The following is a 17,870-nucleotide window of genomic DNA, read 5'->3' on the forward strand; positions in this document are numbered from 1 at the left end:
CGAAATTTTGGTGTTGTCGTATTCAATAGCCTGATAGTTGTTGGGAAGAAGTTGTTCCTGAACCTGGAGGTCATGGGTTACCTTCTTTCTGATGGCAGGCATGAAATAAGAATGTGGCCAGGCTGGTATGGATCCTTGATGATGCCGGCTACCTTTTTGAGGCAGCACTTCAATGGTGGGGAGGTACTGATTGATAGTGATCAGCCATGATCGCATTGAATGGCGGTGCTGGCTCGAAGGGCTGAATGGCCTACTCCTGCACCTATTGTCTATTGTCTATTGATGGGCCGGGCAGTGTCCTCCACCTTTTGTAATCCTCTTCATTCCTGAGCATCCGATTTGCCAAACCAACCTGTGATTGCCAAACTAAGTAGCCAAACCAAGTAGAGTACTTACAGCAGTTCAAGAGAGTGTTCGTCAAAATACCAAATCTCACCAATCTTCCAAGGAATTAGAAACATCTAATAGAAATAATTCATCATTTCTATTTATTTTAGTGGTATTTGGATTTAGTGATTACATTAGTAGTTTTACATTTAGTGTTCCTGAGCGTTTTAAATGTTTTTGAATATGAAAGATATTCACACGCATTCGATCAATCTGACCGCTTTGACGGTTTGCAAGACGATGGACAGGGTTTGATCAGGAATTGCAATTTGCAATTTGCAAATGTCCACCATTTGCAACGTCTTTGCCAATCAGTCGGAAATCAGCTGCCTGGTGGAAGACTGCATGGCTGGCCTGCTGTAAGAAAGGTACACTGGCTGGCCTCTGTAAGGAAGCTCTGGTAGATCACCAGTTAGAGGAAGATCCAATTCACAACCCCTCCAACTCCTATTGTATCTATTTTGAGATCTGGTCCGTTTTTCTTTTTGGTAGATACAGCTAGTGTGATTTGAATGCCCTTGCCTCTTAGGGTTTACTCCTTGTTTATCAACCTTTGGTTTGAAAATGTTGCTAAATGAATATTTCAAATTAGATAAGATAATGTGAATCTATAAAAGAAGTAATTTAAAAGGGTGACAATTCATCAGATAATGATAGGTTAACTACACTTTTGCATAGATATATTGATGACAGATTATAATTTCTGTCAAACTCCTGTTCCAATTATATTCCTTTAAATGTGTTTGGCAATAATAATTACCTTATTCAACAACTCTTTTTCCAACATTTCTAACAGCCAAAAGTAGAAAGATATTTAAATCAGGTGTGGACTAATAACAATCACAAAATGAAATCCATATTTATTGTCAAATTTTATTTTAACAGAATATCATTGTTGAAACAAAAAAGAGTGTTAAAGTAGCTTCAGCGGTTACATTATTTATTATTCGATTCCTATGGAATGCAACGTCAGCATGATAATTTGGGAGAAAATAATGGTTTATTTGATTAAACTGATTGATTGAACCAACAGTCCTAGCTTTTATCATGTAATAACAAACAAAGCTAGTCATTAGTGTTTCCTTTATCAGCATGCAGATAATAAAATTCAATCTAATAAAAATCCATCATAGTAGATGTTCAACATACCTAAGCATGTGCTAGATTTGCCATTATATTAGATTTACAATCATTGCATGGTCATTATGACAGACCTTTTTGTCATGAATAAAGTGAGAAATAAAATAGTCTGTTAAACTATTTCCATAACCAGACCTTAATTCTTTATGCATATTAATTTCAAAAGATTAGATTTGTATTAAAACCTTTCAGTTTGAAATCTATATTTAATGAAAGTTAGTTAATAGCATTAGTAGTAATTTAAGCATTAATTTAATTAAACCTATAGTATGATATAAAATACACTCTCATAGTTTAGTCAAAATAAATACACATGTTGCAAAAATAAATACACATGTTACTATGTTGCATTTTTATAATCTGATCCAATCGCAAATAGGTTGAAATTATACTTTGCAATATTAACATTCATGCACATTTAGAAATTGATATGAAATTTGCTTGCATTTTCATCATAATATCATCTATTTTTAAGTAAATAATTGCCTTTGAACTACTATTTTGAACTTTGAACTACTAATATTGCAATTTCAAGGTATCACTAGTTTAAATGTAGTCAAATAATTCTATTATTGTCGATCTTGCATTTGAATTGTAATAGTAAGCATAGATAATTGGATTTGAATTGTAATAGTAAGTATAGATAGTATGGAAAATAAGTAAGATTAGCTTGAAAAGTGATGAGACTCACATCCTTCGGAGCTCAGAGACAACCACCCAATAGGATTTTCAACCAGGTCTCCAAATTAAGGAATGGAATGGAATGGAATGGAATGGAATACTTTATTGTCAAGGCATGTTATTCCACGTACTTGAGGTTTAGCCTCAGCTCAATTCACAAAGAGAGGTTCTGCTGTTTCTGCAGGAGCCTCAGGCCAACTGCAGGAATATTGCTGTTATATATTCTGGAACATCCAAAGTCAATGGGGATTATATCTGTTTTTCAAATGTAAACCAGGCACAAAATAATTCTAATTTATTCCATGGACAACCTGTGACCAATTTGTATGCTAAATTTGATGGGGTGTTTTGTAGGTTGCCAATGCTGGCCCTCAACTAAAGGGCGTTGCTTTGTTGTAAATAAGGAGAAACTATTTCCACAGGTTTTTTCAGAAATAAAAGAATTTGCAAAAGCAAAGAGCATGTTTTCATTTGAGATTAGGTAAACCATTGGAAAGTATTTTGCTTCTTTTGTCTATTATCTAGTGCATTTGTTACACGTGAAGTGTTGATGGAGTCAATGGAAGGGAGGTTGGTTTGCATGATGGTCTGGGCTACGTCCACGATTCTCTCAATTTCTTGCAGTCATAGATGGAGCTGTTCCCAAACCAAGTTGTGATACATCTGGATAAAATGCTTTCTACGGCGCATCTGTAGACATTGGTGAGAGTTGTTGGGGACATGCCGAACTTCCTAAGCTTTTCTTTGGCACCAGGATGATAGTGGTCTTCTTGAAGCAGTTGGGCTCCTCAGAACAGAGTAAGGAGAGATTAAAGATATCCATGAACACTCCCGTTAGTTAGTCCACGCAGTTCCTAAGGGCGCAGCTGGGCACTCTGTCTGGAACAGTTGCTTTCCAGGGGTTCATCCTCAGGACAGCCAATCTAACCTCTGCAACAGTGACCCCGGGAAAAGGGACACTCGAGTCTGACGAGTCAAAGCGAGCAAAGAATGCATTTAGTTCATCAGATAGGGTTACGCTATCACCAACGATGATGCCTGACTTCGCTTTGCAGCTGGTTATAGTATCCAGACCTTGCCACAGTCTGCGGGTGTCCGAATGATTATACTGGGACTCAACTTTGTCCCGATATTGTCTCTTGACATTTTCTAGGGCTTTGCGAAGATCACAGCTTGCTTTCTTGTCCTACTTGGGATGATTTGACTTTTATGCAGCGGTCTTGGCCTTCTTCTGGGAATGTACCTCATGGTTCATCCATGGTTTCTGGTTGGAGAACACTTGGATTGTCTTCAGCACACAGTCCTCTATTCACTTGCTGATGAAGTCAGTCACGGCCGTGGTGCACTCATTCAGGTTAGCTGCAGAATCCCTGAATATGGACCAGTCCACTGACTCAAAGCAATCGTGTAGGATGTCATACATGTCCGCAGACTAGCACTGAACAGGTTTCTGCACTGGATCCTCCTGCTTCTGTTTTTGTTTGTAGTCAGGGAATAGAAGCACAGCTAGATGGTCAGATTTCCCAAAATGTGGCTGAGGAATGGAGCGGTGAGTGTTTTTTATGGATGTGTAGCAGTGGTCGAGGGTGTTCTGCCCTGCTGGAACAAGAGACATGTTGATAGTGCTTTGGTAGTACGCCATTGATGTTGACGGTTACTTCAACATTTTGGGTACAGACAAGTAGTTCCGTAGAATTACAATTTACAGTGGGAGCTCAACTGACAAGAAGACCTTTGAGTATTCAGATACCTTTCTTGGGAATCCAGCTACCCAAAACACCGTTCTTTTAGCACTGCACTGAGAGATGGCCTTGTCTGTAGAAAATGGTGTTTATTCAAGCAGCTATCTTGTCTTAGATTTAAGGTTGTGTCTCAGTTGCATTAACTGGTTGCTACTCCCACCACTGATTTAAATTGGCATTCAACTTCTAGCAGCCTCAAGGATTTTATGATCCATGCAATTGCAAAAGGTTAGAGTGGCTGCAAGACTAGCACAGGAGTGAGCTTACGCATTGGTCCAGATCAGGTACAAGAAGGTTAATGACATAAATCTCACAGCTTTCAGTGAAATAGTATCAGTTATATAAAAATGTGTATATATATATAGATATACATATATATATATATATATATATATATGCGCACACACACACGCGTATATATATGTACACATATGTGTGTGTGTACATGTATATATGTGTCTCTGGCACTGTAAGGCAGTAACACTTCCGCTGTGCTGCCCTATAGATCTTACAGTGCCCTCCATAATGTTTGCGACAAAGACCCATCATTTATTTATTTGCCTCTGCACTCCACAATTTGAGATTTGTAATAGAAAAAAATCACATGTGGTTAAACTGCACATTGTCAGATTTTAATAAAGGCCATTTTTATACATTTTGGTTTCACCATGTAGAAATTACAGCAATGTTTATACAGTCCCCCCATTTCAGGCCAATGAGATAGGCCATCCACATCCAGCCTTTGCAATGTGATTGTCTCTCAGATGCCTTCTCACTTCTGCATCAATTAAAGATGGACAATAATGCAGGCATCCAATGAAGGAATAAAATTTAAAATATTGATTTACATTGATAGTGAATCAGCAACTAGAGTTCATTGTTTCAGGACAAGGAATCAACTGTTTAAGACGGAGATGAAGAAACTCCTTCTTTCAGATGATCATAAATCTTTGGGGCAGTCTACCCTGCGTGATGAGGTGAAGAGTAAATTCAGGACAGAGATTGATTCTTTTTTGAGCACCAGGGGAATTAAGAGATGGTATTGTGTGTACTAGGGCAGTATTAAAGGAAATTGGTGCTGTGAACGTTGCAGATTCATTGAGCTGTAAACACTGGTTTATTTTCTTAATGTCTTTGATTAAAAATTTCCTAGACCTTGTGCCAATCTGGTATTTTAAAATTTGAATAATAGAATGAATGTTTTGTCATTTTCACTTTTGCAACATTATGTTTCTTCTTGATTGTTTGTCAATAATAGAAAATTCACTGCAGCATCTGTGAATTTACTGCTGAAAGCATATGGCCATTTATTTTTAAACTGACTCAGCAAATTAAACCATTGTAAATTGATTTTATGGGTGGTATTATTAAAATAGGGCAACATTCTGTGGCACAGTGGTGCAAAGGGATGCACAGTGAAGCAGCGGTAGAGTTGCTGCCTTACAGCACCAGAGGCCCCGGTTCAATCATGACTATGGTTGCTGTCTGTACGGAGTTTGCACATCAACCCTGTGACCGCATGCGTTTCCTCCGGGTGCTCCGGTTTCCACCTACATTCTAAAGACATGCAGGTTTGTAGGTTAATTGGCTTCTGTAAATTGTCCCGTGTGGAAGATAGAACTAATGTACGGGTGATCGCCGGTCGGTGTGAACTCAGTGGGCCGAAGGGCCTGTTTCCATGCTGTATCTCTATATCTCTAAAGTAAACTAAACTATTCCAATTTGCTTTAATACAAAGTTCAATAAACATTGATGGGAAATGCTATCAGAGTGACTCTTTGAAGTTCAAAGGAGAAGATACATTGATTGGTTCATCAGTTTCCGTTAATTTTCTCTGTGGATATGTAGCTGTCCAAATATATTTTAAACATTGTGATAGTACCTGCCTCATCTACCTCCTCTGCACCTTGTTCCATACATCCACCACCCTTTATGTAAAAAAGTTGCCCCTCAGATTCCTTTTAAATCATTCCCTGCCTCACCTTAAACCCATGCCTCCAATCTGCAAATCAGCTCTCCGCTACTACATTATGACTCCTTTCATCTAGCTAATTTTCTATCTAATTGGCTAGCTCACTGGGGATCCCATGTAATCTCATCTTCAAAACCAGCCAACTTTGTCAAAAGCCTTGCTATAGTCCATGTCAACAATGTCTTCTGCCCTGCCCTCGTCAATTCTTTTCATCACTTCAAAAAAGCTGATCAAATCCGTGAGAATTGATTTCCTATGCACAAAGCCATGCTGAACTATCTGTAATCAGTCATTGCATTTCCAAATGCAGATAGATCCTGTCTCTCAAAATCACCTCCAGTAACCTGCCCCCTGCTGATGTTAGGCTCACAAGCCTGCCGTTCCCTGGCTTGTTCTTGCACCCTTAGCTGCCCTCCTGTTTTCCGACTCCTCACCCATGGCCAAGGAAGGTACAAAATTCTCTGCCAGGGTCCTGGAAACCTCTTCCATGACTCCCCACAATTGTCCTAATATACACGGTATATCCAGGGATTTATCCACCTTTATGTGCTTCGAGACCACCAAAACTTCGAGACCACCAAAACTTCGAGACCACCAAAACTTCCTTTTTGGTAATATTGATTGTTTCAGGACATCACTGTTCTCTTCCTTGAATTCCCTAGTTTACATGACCTTCTCTATGGAAAAGAACGAGAGAAGTATTAATTTAAGACTTCAGCCATCTCCGATGACTCCACACATAGCTGACCACACTGATCATTTATATTCCCTTCCTCAGAGGTAATCCTAAAACCTATATTCTCCTCAAGGATTTTGTTTAATCCTAATATTCTCCAAAGATTACAACCTAGCAGTATGAACAATGATTTCTCTAATTTTAAGTAACTCCTACATTCCTTGCCCCTTCCCCACCTTAATCATCCTACTAGTTCCACTGTTTGCATCCTTCTTTCCCTGTCATTAGCACATCTTTCCCAACCAACAATGGGCTATTATGGACTCCGCCCTCCTGAGGTCATCTGTTGCTGGCTCTGTTTTGTGCTGGCCTTTTCGAGCCTACAGTTTTTCCCCACCTCTACCTTTCAATCTGAAGAATAGTTCCTACAGGAAATATCACCTCTTCCTTCTCTCCAGCGATGCTGCCTGACCCACTGAGTTACTCACGCATTTTGTGTCTTTTTTTCTATACTCAATACCCTGACTGATGAACCACATGTTCCAAAATAAGTCTTTAACACTCTGTCTACCTGTGACACAATTTTCAGGGGACTGTGTACCTGTACTCATAGATCCTTGAGGGAGAGAAGAAGTGGTTGAATCCATTCACCATTCAGATTCAGGACATGTTGAGGAAGAGGTGTGATTGGATTCATAACAAAGGCATGGGAGGGTGATTGGCAACTATGGTTAAGACCTGAGGAGAGATGGGTGTGTAGGTCATCAAGGTTGAAGCATTTTAGGGCAAACAAGATTGGGGCCAGTAGTGCGGGTAGGTGTAATCAGCAATCATGTCCTGGTCTGGGAAGGAATGAGTGACTTTCAAACTTAAGGCTAAGGAGGCAGGATCAAGTCATCAATGAACAGGTAAAATAATAGGTAGGCAATCAGTATCAGCGTTGTAGTGGGTGGAGAAAAGTCAAGAATGATGTAAGAATATAAAGGAAGGTTGGAATAGGGCCTTGAATGCGAACCTCAGGGACCAGGGAGTCAGACCCTGGGTTTGTTGAGTGGGAGATCGCTGGATGGCAAATAATTTTGGTACCATGCAAGGTGATTCGAAGGTTCATGGTATGGGACTTACTTTTAATAGAGCAAAAGCCTGTTTAACCAGGCTGCATCGAACAATGATGGCTGTTGGGACAACGTGTATTGATGTCACCAACAACAATGAGAAAGTGACATTAGATGCACATCAGACATGCAACCATGACTCAAGGGTGATGCACTACAACCTGGAAATGGTATTATTGTGCTTCCTCCCTTGATTATTATGTTTTTTATTTAATATCCCTATCCAATCCTTTCTTGTGTTAACTTTAACACAAACCATAGAACTGCTTGCAAGCCTCTTGGTTTGCTTCTGACTTCAATATTTTATTGCATTCAGCAAAATCACAAAATCTTCTGCTGGCTGGTTTGCACGCAACAAAAGCCTTTCATTGTACCTCGGTACAAGTGACAATAAACTGAATTGATCAATTTCAGTGGAGATGAATTCATATTTTAAACAGTCTTTAGAAAGTCGCCTAAAAACCCTGCCCTTCAAATGGGCAAGATGCCAAACATCAACATAAACAAATGACCAACACTTACTGAGGCCCATGGGAAAGTGCTCCAGTCTTCACTTTGATGACTTTGAGGAACTGCACCACCTGCACTAACCACAATCTGCCCACTAACAACTGTCAATTAGTGATCCCAATATATATTCATGAAACTCTGTCTACAGAGATTTATGTAAAATATAATGGCGCACATTACTTAATACCATGCGATTATGGGCCTGTCAAGTTTATTATTTAGTCATTTATAGAATCACAGACATCTAATGGCACCAGTTGTATAAAAGAGAGTTGTGATGATTGATTCTACTCTCCAACGCACTTGTCCGGAGCCTTGTAGGTTATGACATATCAAATGGTCATCCAAGTATTTTTAATGTGATAAACATTCCAGTCTCAAATGTTCACTCAGATAGAAAGTTTCAGATTCCTCCCAACCTTCTCCAGACCCCCCTCCCCTCCAGCCCCCAACCTTCTCCAGACCCCCCTCCCCTCCAGCCCCCTCACCCCAACCTCCTATTAACATTGCTGCTGGGGGAAACAGCTCCCAATGCACTCTCTCAGATTTTTAGGTTAATTGAAACTCTCTCAGGTTAATGGAACCTCACCTTGGCCGCCCTCTGATCTGAAGGAATTAACTCATAACTAAACCTAAATCCGCATTAAGGCTATCATAGAAACATAGAAACATAGAAAATAGGTGCATTAGACCATTCGGCCCTTCGAGCCAGCACCGCCATTCGTTGTGATCATGGCTGATCATTCACAATCAGTAACCTGTGCCCAACTTCTCCCCATATCCCTTGATTCCGCTAGCCTCTAGAACTCCTTCTAACTCTTAAATTCATCCAGTGATTTGGCCTCCACTGCGCTCTGTGGCAGAGAATTCCACAAATTCACAACTCTCTGGGTGAAAAAGTTCCTTCTCACCTCAGTTTTAAATGGCCTCCCCTTTATTCTGAGACTGTGGCCCCTGGTTCTGGACTCGCCCAACATTGGGAACATCTTTCCTGCATCTAGCTTGTCCAGTCCTTTTATAATGTTATATGTTTCTATAAGATTCCCTCTCATTCTTCTAAACTCCAGTGAATACAAGCCTAGTCTTTTCAATCTTTCCTCATATGACAGTCCCGCCATCCCAGGGATCAATCTCATGAACCTACGCTGCACTGCCTCAATTACAAGGATGTCCTTCCTAAAATTAGGAGACCAAAACTGTACACAGTGCTCCAGATGTGGACTTACCAGGCCCCTATACAACTGCAGAAGAACCTCCTTTACTCCTATACTGAAATCCTCTCGTTATGAAGGCCAACATGCCATTAGCTTTCTTCACTGCCTGCTGTTACCTGCATGCCAACTTTCAGTGACTGGTGTACAAGGACACCCAGGTCTCGCTGTACTTCCCCCTTACCTAACCTGACACCATTGAGATAATAATCTGCCTCCTTGTTTTCATAAATGTTATCATAAATCCTTGTTATCATAAATGCTTATATATCATTGCGGCTATGAAGTGTGCAGAGTAAACTATCTGTGGCCTAACTAGTGCTTTATAAGCTCTAGAATGTCTTCACTGTTATATTCTATGCTTCAGTCAATTTTTATATCACCCTACAAGTTTCCCACAGCACCCATAAACAATTGATGTAGATGATTAAACACTGCATACATAAACTAGGCCGTGAAAAATTCCACTTAAACTAGTCTTGCTTTTTTAATAAATAATTTTAAAAATGCAAATCATGTCATTTTATTAATGCTGATTAAAACAAACTTAAAGCTTTTAAACATCATTTTTGTTCTCTTTTAGGTCTCTTCAAGCTGTATTGAACCTGGCCTGATGAATTTAAATATCTCCGGTGAAGATTCACTGGAATGGGATGAGACAGACATGAGTAACATTTTGATTGGCACTCGTGATGAGACACTTGATCTTGCATGTGAACAGAATGACATATCAAAATTTTCACTTGAGCCTATGAACAATCTCGTTGATGAGCTTCTACTGGATCATTACAGCAGTGGCCCTGGAGAATCACTGTACAGTCCTGGTGAACCACCTTCTTCTTCTTCTTGTCCATATTCCCATCAGCACCACACCCTACATAATCTACAGCTTCTTGGAAAAGATTGCTTATCATTCTTCAATAATGCATCAAATTTTTCCAATGCAAAGCTGCTAACCAATTTAGTGAGGAGTGCAAGTAAAGATTCTTTGTTCTCATCTGATGATTCTTTGCCAGACCTACTGGGTGATTTCATTCCAGTGAGAGAAGACAGACCAGTGGCGCTGAGGCCTGAGAGCGAGAGTGGAATAGTCAGCGAGGGTAATACAGAAACAACCTCTCTGTCAAACCAAGATGATCGAGTGCAAACTAAGCTATCTACCAAACCTCTCCACCCCCTAATAGAACTGAAACATAGAGACTGCCCAATTCAATCATGCATTTGTAAAAGACAAGACTTATTTGAAAAAAAGGAAATAAAGAATGTAGCAAAGATTCAAAGAACAAAATATGATGTACAATTGTCAGAAGATTTTGAATCACTGTCTCTGAGCAATGAGGGGGATTTACAGCAATTTCAGATGAATAAAATCAGTTCGAAGGATATTTCAAATGATCTGGAGGCACAATATGATGTGTTCACATTTTATGACTATTCTTACCTGCAGGGCCCTGAGCTTGAGTTAGGTATAACTCACTCCCCTGAAGAAAAGGAAACGACTAATGGGAATGTGAGCACAAAACCAGATTATGTTGAAATGATTTGTAAAAATGGATTCTCACCTTCAGATGGCAAACTGGACTGTGCTATGGCAGAAAAATGTCTGCCAGTATCATCAAGTAGAAGTAACCTTGAAACTGATTTTAGAGAAATAGATGATAGTGGAGTATCTCCAGATGAATATCTGAAAAATGAAAGAGATCTCATATTTTTGTCTCATAGGTCATCTGTGGAGTCACTTTCATTTGCTGGTGACATATTTAGGCATGTAACTAACAATCACAAAAATAGTGATCTCCATCGTAGTACTTCCTTAGATAGTTGGGGTAATCCATGCAAGATAACAGAGGAGTTACTTGACCTCCAAGGTCCAGGGGACATTAATGTGGGTGTTGAAGCAGTGGGGGAGCTGAGTAAGAGAACTTTGGACCTATTGAAACGTTTAGAAAACATTCAGAATCCAGTTAGTCCAAAAATGAAACGTAGTGTTTCAGACATCACACTGCAGAGTAATTCTCTTAAAATGTCATTCACTGGCCAACGATCATTTGATGCCAATTCCTCAGCCAATGAAGATTCTGCTGCTTCTCTCACAGAACTAAGCAGCAGTGATGAGCTTTCCTTGGGCTCTGAAGACATAATTGTGCATAAAAATAGAATTTTGGATTCAAATGCATCATTCAAAAAGCGTGTTAATCACTCAATGACTGATGAAGCTGATACAAATATAAGCATGATTGTAAATGTGTCTTGTACTTCTGCTTGCACTGATGAAGAAGACGACAGTGATTTGCTTTCCAGTTCAACCCTTACATTAACTGAGGAGGAACTGTGCATTAAGGATGATGATGATTCCAGTATAGCTACAGACGATGACATTAATGAAGAAAGTAATTGCATTTTAGATGGAGACTACATGAAGAATGATTTCCACCACTGGATTAAACCAATATTTGCTGTCCCTGCAAAAGGAAAGAAAAAACTGAATCCAAAATTGAATCCAGAAGAAAAGGATTTGAGCAAGACAGACCCTTATAGTTTCAGGTTACCTGCTTTCAAAAATACTTCTTCACTTTATCCATTTTTGAACAATCCAGTATTTAAGCAGCTGGAGTCTAAAGATTGTAAAAGCAATTCACTCTATCCAAATGAAAAACATTTCATGCAGACTGGAATGGAAACTCGTAGACAATGTACTCACCATTTAAGAGATGACCTGGAAAATGGCAATGTAGAAAAATCTGTATTAAAAGATGAAAATAAACAAAATAAAGTATTAGATAGCAAGGTACGTTATCCCTTTGAAAAGGGGCGAAATACCAGCAAAACTCATAGAACTGAATGTTTGCAATCTGAATTGCTTGATAGTACATTTGAGCAAAAAACAGAATCACAACACGTTCCAGTTTCTAGGTCCCCTACCCAATCCAAAGAGAAGGGTAAAAAGCTTATATGTTTGGAAGACAATAGATTTGCAAACAAACATTTATTGCCACCTACTTTTAATACTGATGAGGAGGTTACTTGCATGAAAAGATTTGAAAAGTTTCATGATATTGAAGTATTAAGTGGGAAAAAAGTTCCAACAAGTGAACATAGGAGTAAACAACAACATCAAGATTCCAAAGCAGAACTGATGTATAACTGCCATAGTGACGAAGATACTACCAGTAAATATTTAGCTGGAGAATGTTCATCTCATCATAATTTAGAAAACACACAGTTGGACGAAGTTAACAAGGATTGTGCAAAAACTATTTCGAACTGTGCCTGCCATTCTAATATTTCTCATAGTGAGGGGGAAGAAGATAGTTCTGTTCATAATTTTGTGATGGAAATTATTGATATGGCATCTTCGGCCTTGAAGAACATATCACAGCATGACTCTGAAATGGTGAGTCCAACATCAGTGGCTCAGATCAAGGAAAAAGTGTTGGAACATTCTCACCGAGCTTTGCAGCTGCGAAAAGGAGACTTTTACTCCTACCTGTCCATATCATCGCATGACAGTGACTGTGGTGAGCTAAACACTAGCATTGATGAGAAAAGCAGCACACCACTGCCTTTAGATTTAAGCGAGGAGGCTAGACTGGAAAACGATGGTGAAGATGATAAACTCCTTTGTGAAGATTTTACAGAGCAATCCCATAAATCCCGCTCGCTTGATTCTACGTTACAAAGGGACACTATTCCAGATGAATTACCTTTGCCAAATGATGGATTGGACATGATGGTGTTAAACGCTGTTCATGTGTCACCAGTTGATCAAAAGACATGTAGTGGAAATCTAAGCGAATTTAACAAAATCACTAAGAATCTAGATACATATTTTGTTCCCATTAATGAAACAAGTAATACATCAGAAGAGAATACATTTCAATCCATAGAAAACCATGTGAAAAATCCTTACTTTAATTCATTGCTGCCTGAAACACAAAGAAACACAACTAAATGTTTGTCACACAATGAGTCCTTTACAGTCGTGTCAAAAGTTGAACCGTTTGAGCCCATTGAACCACCATTATACATGGAAACTGATGAAAATGTATCAGTAAATCAGTCTTATGGTATGAAAAATAATCCACTGAAGGATGTGCAATCAAATAACATTTATTTTGAGAAACCAAAAGACAATGTGTCCCCTAGCACTAAAACAACATTTCCACAAAATGGACATTCTATTAATGAAGATGACGAAGGTGCAGATGGCAAAGTCAAAGTGATCCTTGACAAGAAGGAAAATCATTGTGATGGGATCTTTAACTTGCCTGAAAAAGGGGTAGGTTACTGTTACATTAATACCGCATAGTTCTACTGTATCTTAATCCAATCTATAATAGTGGAAGCTATATTCTATTTTGAAGAAGATAGATTAAAGGACCGATTTTACCTGTAGTTGGTTTTGAAATCAGCACTTCCCAAAAATGCATGTTTTAATGGCCAAATTAAATATATCCTTTTAAAGTAAACTTTATGATTTTTTATAATTGAGATAATTCGTCTCATGTAATTGACAAGTCACTTTAATTAAGGTTGGAGATGTGGTAAGTCATGGAGAATTCCAATGTCCCTAACGACTATACCTGTGGAGGGTGCAACCAGTTGCAGCTCCTTACAGACTGCATTAGGGAACTGGAGCAGCAGCTGAACCTGAGGGTCTTCCAGGAGTTTGCAGAGATCATAGACGGAAGTTACAGTGAGACTCCAGGTGGATTGCCTCCGGTGGTGCCAGGGTTAGGACATCTTCGACCGGCTGCAGAACATTATCAAGGGGGATGATATGCAGCCGGAAGTTATTGTGCACATTGGAACAAATGACATAAGGTTGAAAAAAGGATGAGATACCTGCGAAGTGAATATAGGGAATTAGGCAGAAGATTAAAAAGCAGGACCCCGAGGATAGTAATCTCAGGATTACCCCTGGTGCCACATGTAGGTAGAGCGGTAAAGAAGGCAATGGTATACTTGCTTTTTTAGGCCAGGACATTAAGTTTAAGAGTCAGGAAGTGAGGATGCAGCTTTATAGGACTTTAGTTATGCCGCATTTGGAGTATTGCATGTGGTTCTGGTCGCTTCATTAGAGGAAGGATGTGGAGCCTTGGGAAAGGGTGCAAAGGAGGTTTATCAGAAATGGATTAGGGGGTATGCTGGCTACAGGGAGCGGTTGGATAGACTTGGACTATTTCCTCTCGAATGCCAGAGGCTGACCTGATAGTAGTGCATAAAATCATGGGAGGCATTGATAGGATAGACAGCCAGAACTATTTTCCCTGTATGGAGAAATCAAATGCTAGAGAGCATAGGTTTAAGGTGAGAGTAGAAATATAAATGATAGTGGCATTTAAGAGACTTTTGTGCTGTACTTTTCTATGTTCTATTTCATTTAACCATCTTTGCAGTGCTTAATATGTCTGGTCTTTGGCTCAATGACCCAGGTCAAAGAGACCATTTTCACTTTAGCCATCTGGCACAGAAAAATTATTAATGTTAAAATCCCTATGCAAGAAGCAATGCATATTTGGTTGTATTAAGCATTAAGCTACAACAGGACAAGAACAAGACAGCCAGAATATTAATTGGGGGAATTTATTCACCTGATTATTTGCATGTCATGGTTATATGATAATATTTTTAGAAAGGGTGCTAGGGAAACCCATGTGTTCTCCTTCCACCTCAAGCAGGCAGTTAAGCAGAGTGGCCATAGTGTGATTATTTCGTGGAGATAAGAAGATTCAGAATTTCGCTAAACTTTATACGTATATAGTATTGCAATACACAAAAATACCTTCTCACCATTCACACTGTCGATCATGTGATTGACCTATCTGCATCAGATGCCTTGTAGTCAGGTTAACATGTAGGGCAGCAAATTGCAAGCCTGGGAGATGCAGCTTATTTGGAAAATGGAGATGTGGTAAAGCTTACAAATATACCTCTCGTAAATAGACAACATTTCACTTACTTTCCAGCTGCACTCTTAAAATAGTGGAGAGGAAAGTACCAGTTTACCCCATCAAGGTGACCATACTCATGATGGCTGCACACATCATTTTGAAGTATTTCAGGGAAGGACATATGTACTTCATCCTCTGAGACCTATTTGTTATCCGTATTACATTACTGCTGTTTCTGGTGAAAGAGGCTAATGAGACAGATTCTCCACATCCAGCCCCGTTAAAACCTGCAAACCTGTTAAAAACTCGAACTGCATTTCAGCTTCTCAGTAAGAATCAGTGGTGATCTTCGAAGAGTCACTAGAGTTAGGAGTGGTTCCAGAGGATTGGAAAATTGCAAATGTTACTCCGTTGTTCAAGAGTGAAGTAAAAGAAGGAAAATTACAGGCTGATTAGCCTGACTTCGGTGGGTGGTAACATTTTAGGGTCCATTATTAAGGATGAGGTTTTAGCGTATTTAGAAGCACATGATAAAATAACCTGAAGTCACCATGGTTTTGCCTGATGAATGGTTTTGTGAAGGGGAAATCTTGCCTGACGAATCTGTTGGAATTATTTGAGGAAAGTAGGATAGACAAAGGAGAGTCAGTGGATGTTGCTTACCTGGATTTTCAGACCTTTAATAAGGTACCACACACGAGGCTGCTAATAGAAGATGAGAGCCCATTGTATCAGAGGGAAGATACTAGCATGGATAAAAGGTTGGTTAATGGCAGATGGCAAAGAGTGTGAATAAATGGGGCGTTTTCTAGTTGGCTGCGAGTGACAAGCGGTGTTCCGCAGGGATGGGTGCTGGGGCCGCTATTCCACGTTGTATATCAATGATTTGTATGAGGGAATTGATGTTTTGTGGCCACATTTGCGGATGATACGAATTAGGTGGTGGGGCAGGTAGTGTAGATAATGCAGGGACTCTGCAGAAGGACTCAGAGAGGTCGGGAGAGTGGGCAAAGAAGTGACTTTTCCTTGAAGCTTTGAAGTCTGAAGATGGGTCTTGACCCGAAACATCATCCATTCCTTCTCTCGAGAGTTGCTGCCTGTCCCCGCTGAGTTACTCCAGCATTTGTCTCTATGTTCGGTGTAAACCAGCATCTGCAGTTCCTTCCTACATCAAATGCAGGGATTTGTCGTGGTTGTCTTAATGCAGCACATGCTACATTTTATATTTAATTAGGTGGAAACGGGACGAAAAAAACTGCTAATTATTCAAGTGAAATACTATTTTCCTGATTTCCAGATTACTTATTCACAAAAGAATGTAAGACAGAATCTCAGGAAAGTTCAAAACTCTAGAACCATTGAAACCAAACCTACAGCGTCTGTATCCCACCACAGTGAACGTTCAGGAGACGCTAATGCTGCCAAATCTGTACCCAATAATGTGAGGCAATTAAATATTCTTTACTTTGCAAATATTTGGCTGATTAAAGCCCATTAAACTAACCCTTAGATAGCAAACCAACTCTATCTATGCAGCATTTTAGTACTATTTTGGTGTTCTTTCTAGCTAATCTGTAATACTATACTATGGTTGCAAAAACTAGATCTAAGATAGTCAAAATAGTGTGTAATTGTCATCTCCCCTCACTCAAGTTAGATCTTTTGGTAAAATAGTGAATACAATTACTATGCGTGTATGAAATGTCCACTGCTCCTCTTTCCTTTAGGGGTTTGCCTCCACTGCGATTACCTGTGGTGTATTTAAAGATTTCTGGGGTTGTAACATACAACTCATAGTCTCCTGACTCCTACCCCATCAACTGGCTGGAGCTATAAGCAATTACTTGCATCAGCTGCATAACTGTCAGCTATTCGTTTCTGCAAAGTTATTAATAGTCAATAGAATACAAAATCTATCAATTGTTCCATCCAGGAACTGAGCTGCTTTATGTCAAACTGAATATGCTTTGTAATACTCTACCTTTGATTTGAATTTTATTAGTTCAAATTTCATTTATAAATAAGGGCCTTTGGAAAATTGATTTTTGAAAAGATATAGTTAATGTCTTTCTAAGGAATCTCCTGTATCGCTTGTTGCTTTCTCAATTCACTGCTCACTGCTCTTCTCTTTCTTTTACCAATCGTGTTTCTGTATAAATGTAGAGGTCAGTAACGACAAAGCAAGATCAAAAGCAAAGGTACTGTAACTAGATAGATCAAAATATTTCTGCCTAATTTAGAAGTTGAATAAATGCATGTTTGGAGTGCCTCCTAGAAGCTGTACAAGAGATGCACATTACATTAATCTCTTCAATTGTATTCCGAGAGCCATTTCTTTATAATCCTCAGCACAAACTGCTGCTCTTTGCTGCATGGTTTAATTATCCTCACTCAGTCCTCACTGTGAAAATCAAACCCAATGGCTGGCCAGATGTTGCTGCTTTCATACTCTAAGATGTAGGAAAAACTTGTAGAAAGTTTAAAATATGTATAACAGAATGGATATAGAATGAATTAGGTTTAAGAATATCATTTATGAATA

General features: G+C 39.2%; 1 protein-coding gene across 2 annotated transcripts in view; it reads left to right on the forward strand.

The window, feature by feature from the left end:
- akap6 (A kinase (PRKA) anchor protein 6) overlaps window positions 1–17,870 on the forward strand; it is a 291,928-nt gene that overhangs the window by 268,269 nt on the left and 5,789 nt on the right. For both annotated transcript variants that reach the window (XM_078406526.1, XM_078406527.1), the window contains one exon: window positions 10,018–13,713. In XM_078406526.1, coding sequence (XP_078262652.1) covers window positions 10,018–13,713 — 3,696 coding nt within the window. The remainder of the gene's footprint in view (window positions 1–10,017; window positions 13,714–17,870) is intronic.

The sequence above is a fragment of the Rhinoraja longicauda genome, chromosome 10, assembly GCF_053455715.1.
Source record: "Rhinoraja longicauda isolate Sanriku21f chromosome 10, sRhiLon1.1, whole genome shotgun sequence".
Lineage (NCBI taxonomy): Eukaryota > Metazoa > Chordata > Chondrichthyes > Rajiformes > Arhynchobatidae > Rhinoraja > Rhinoraja longicauda.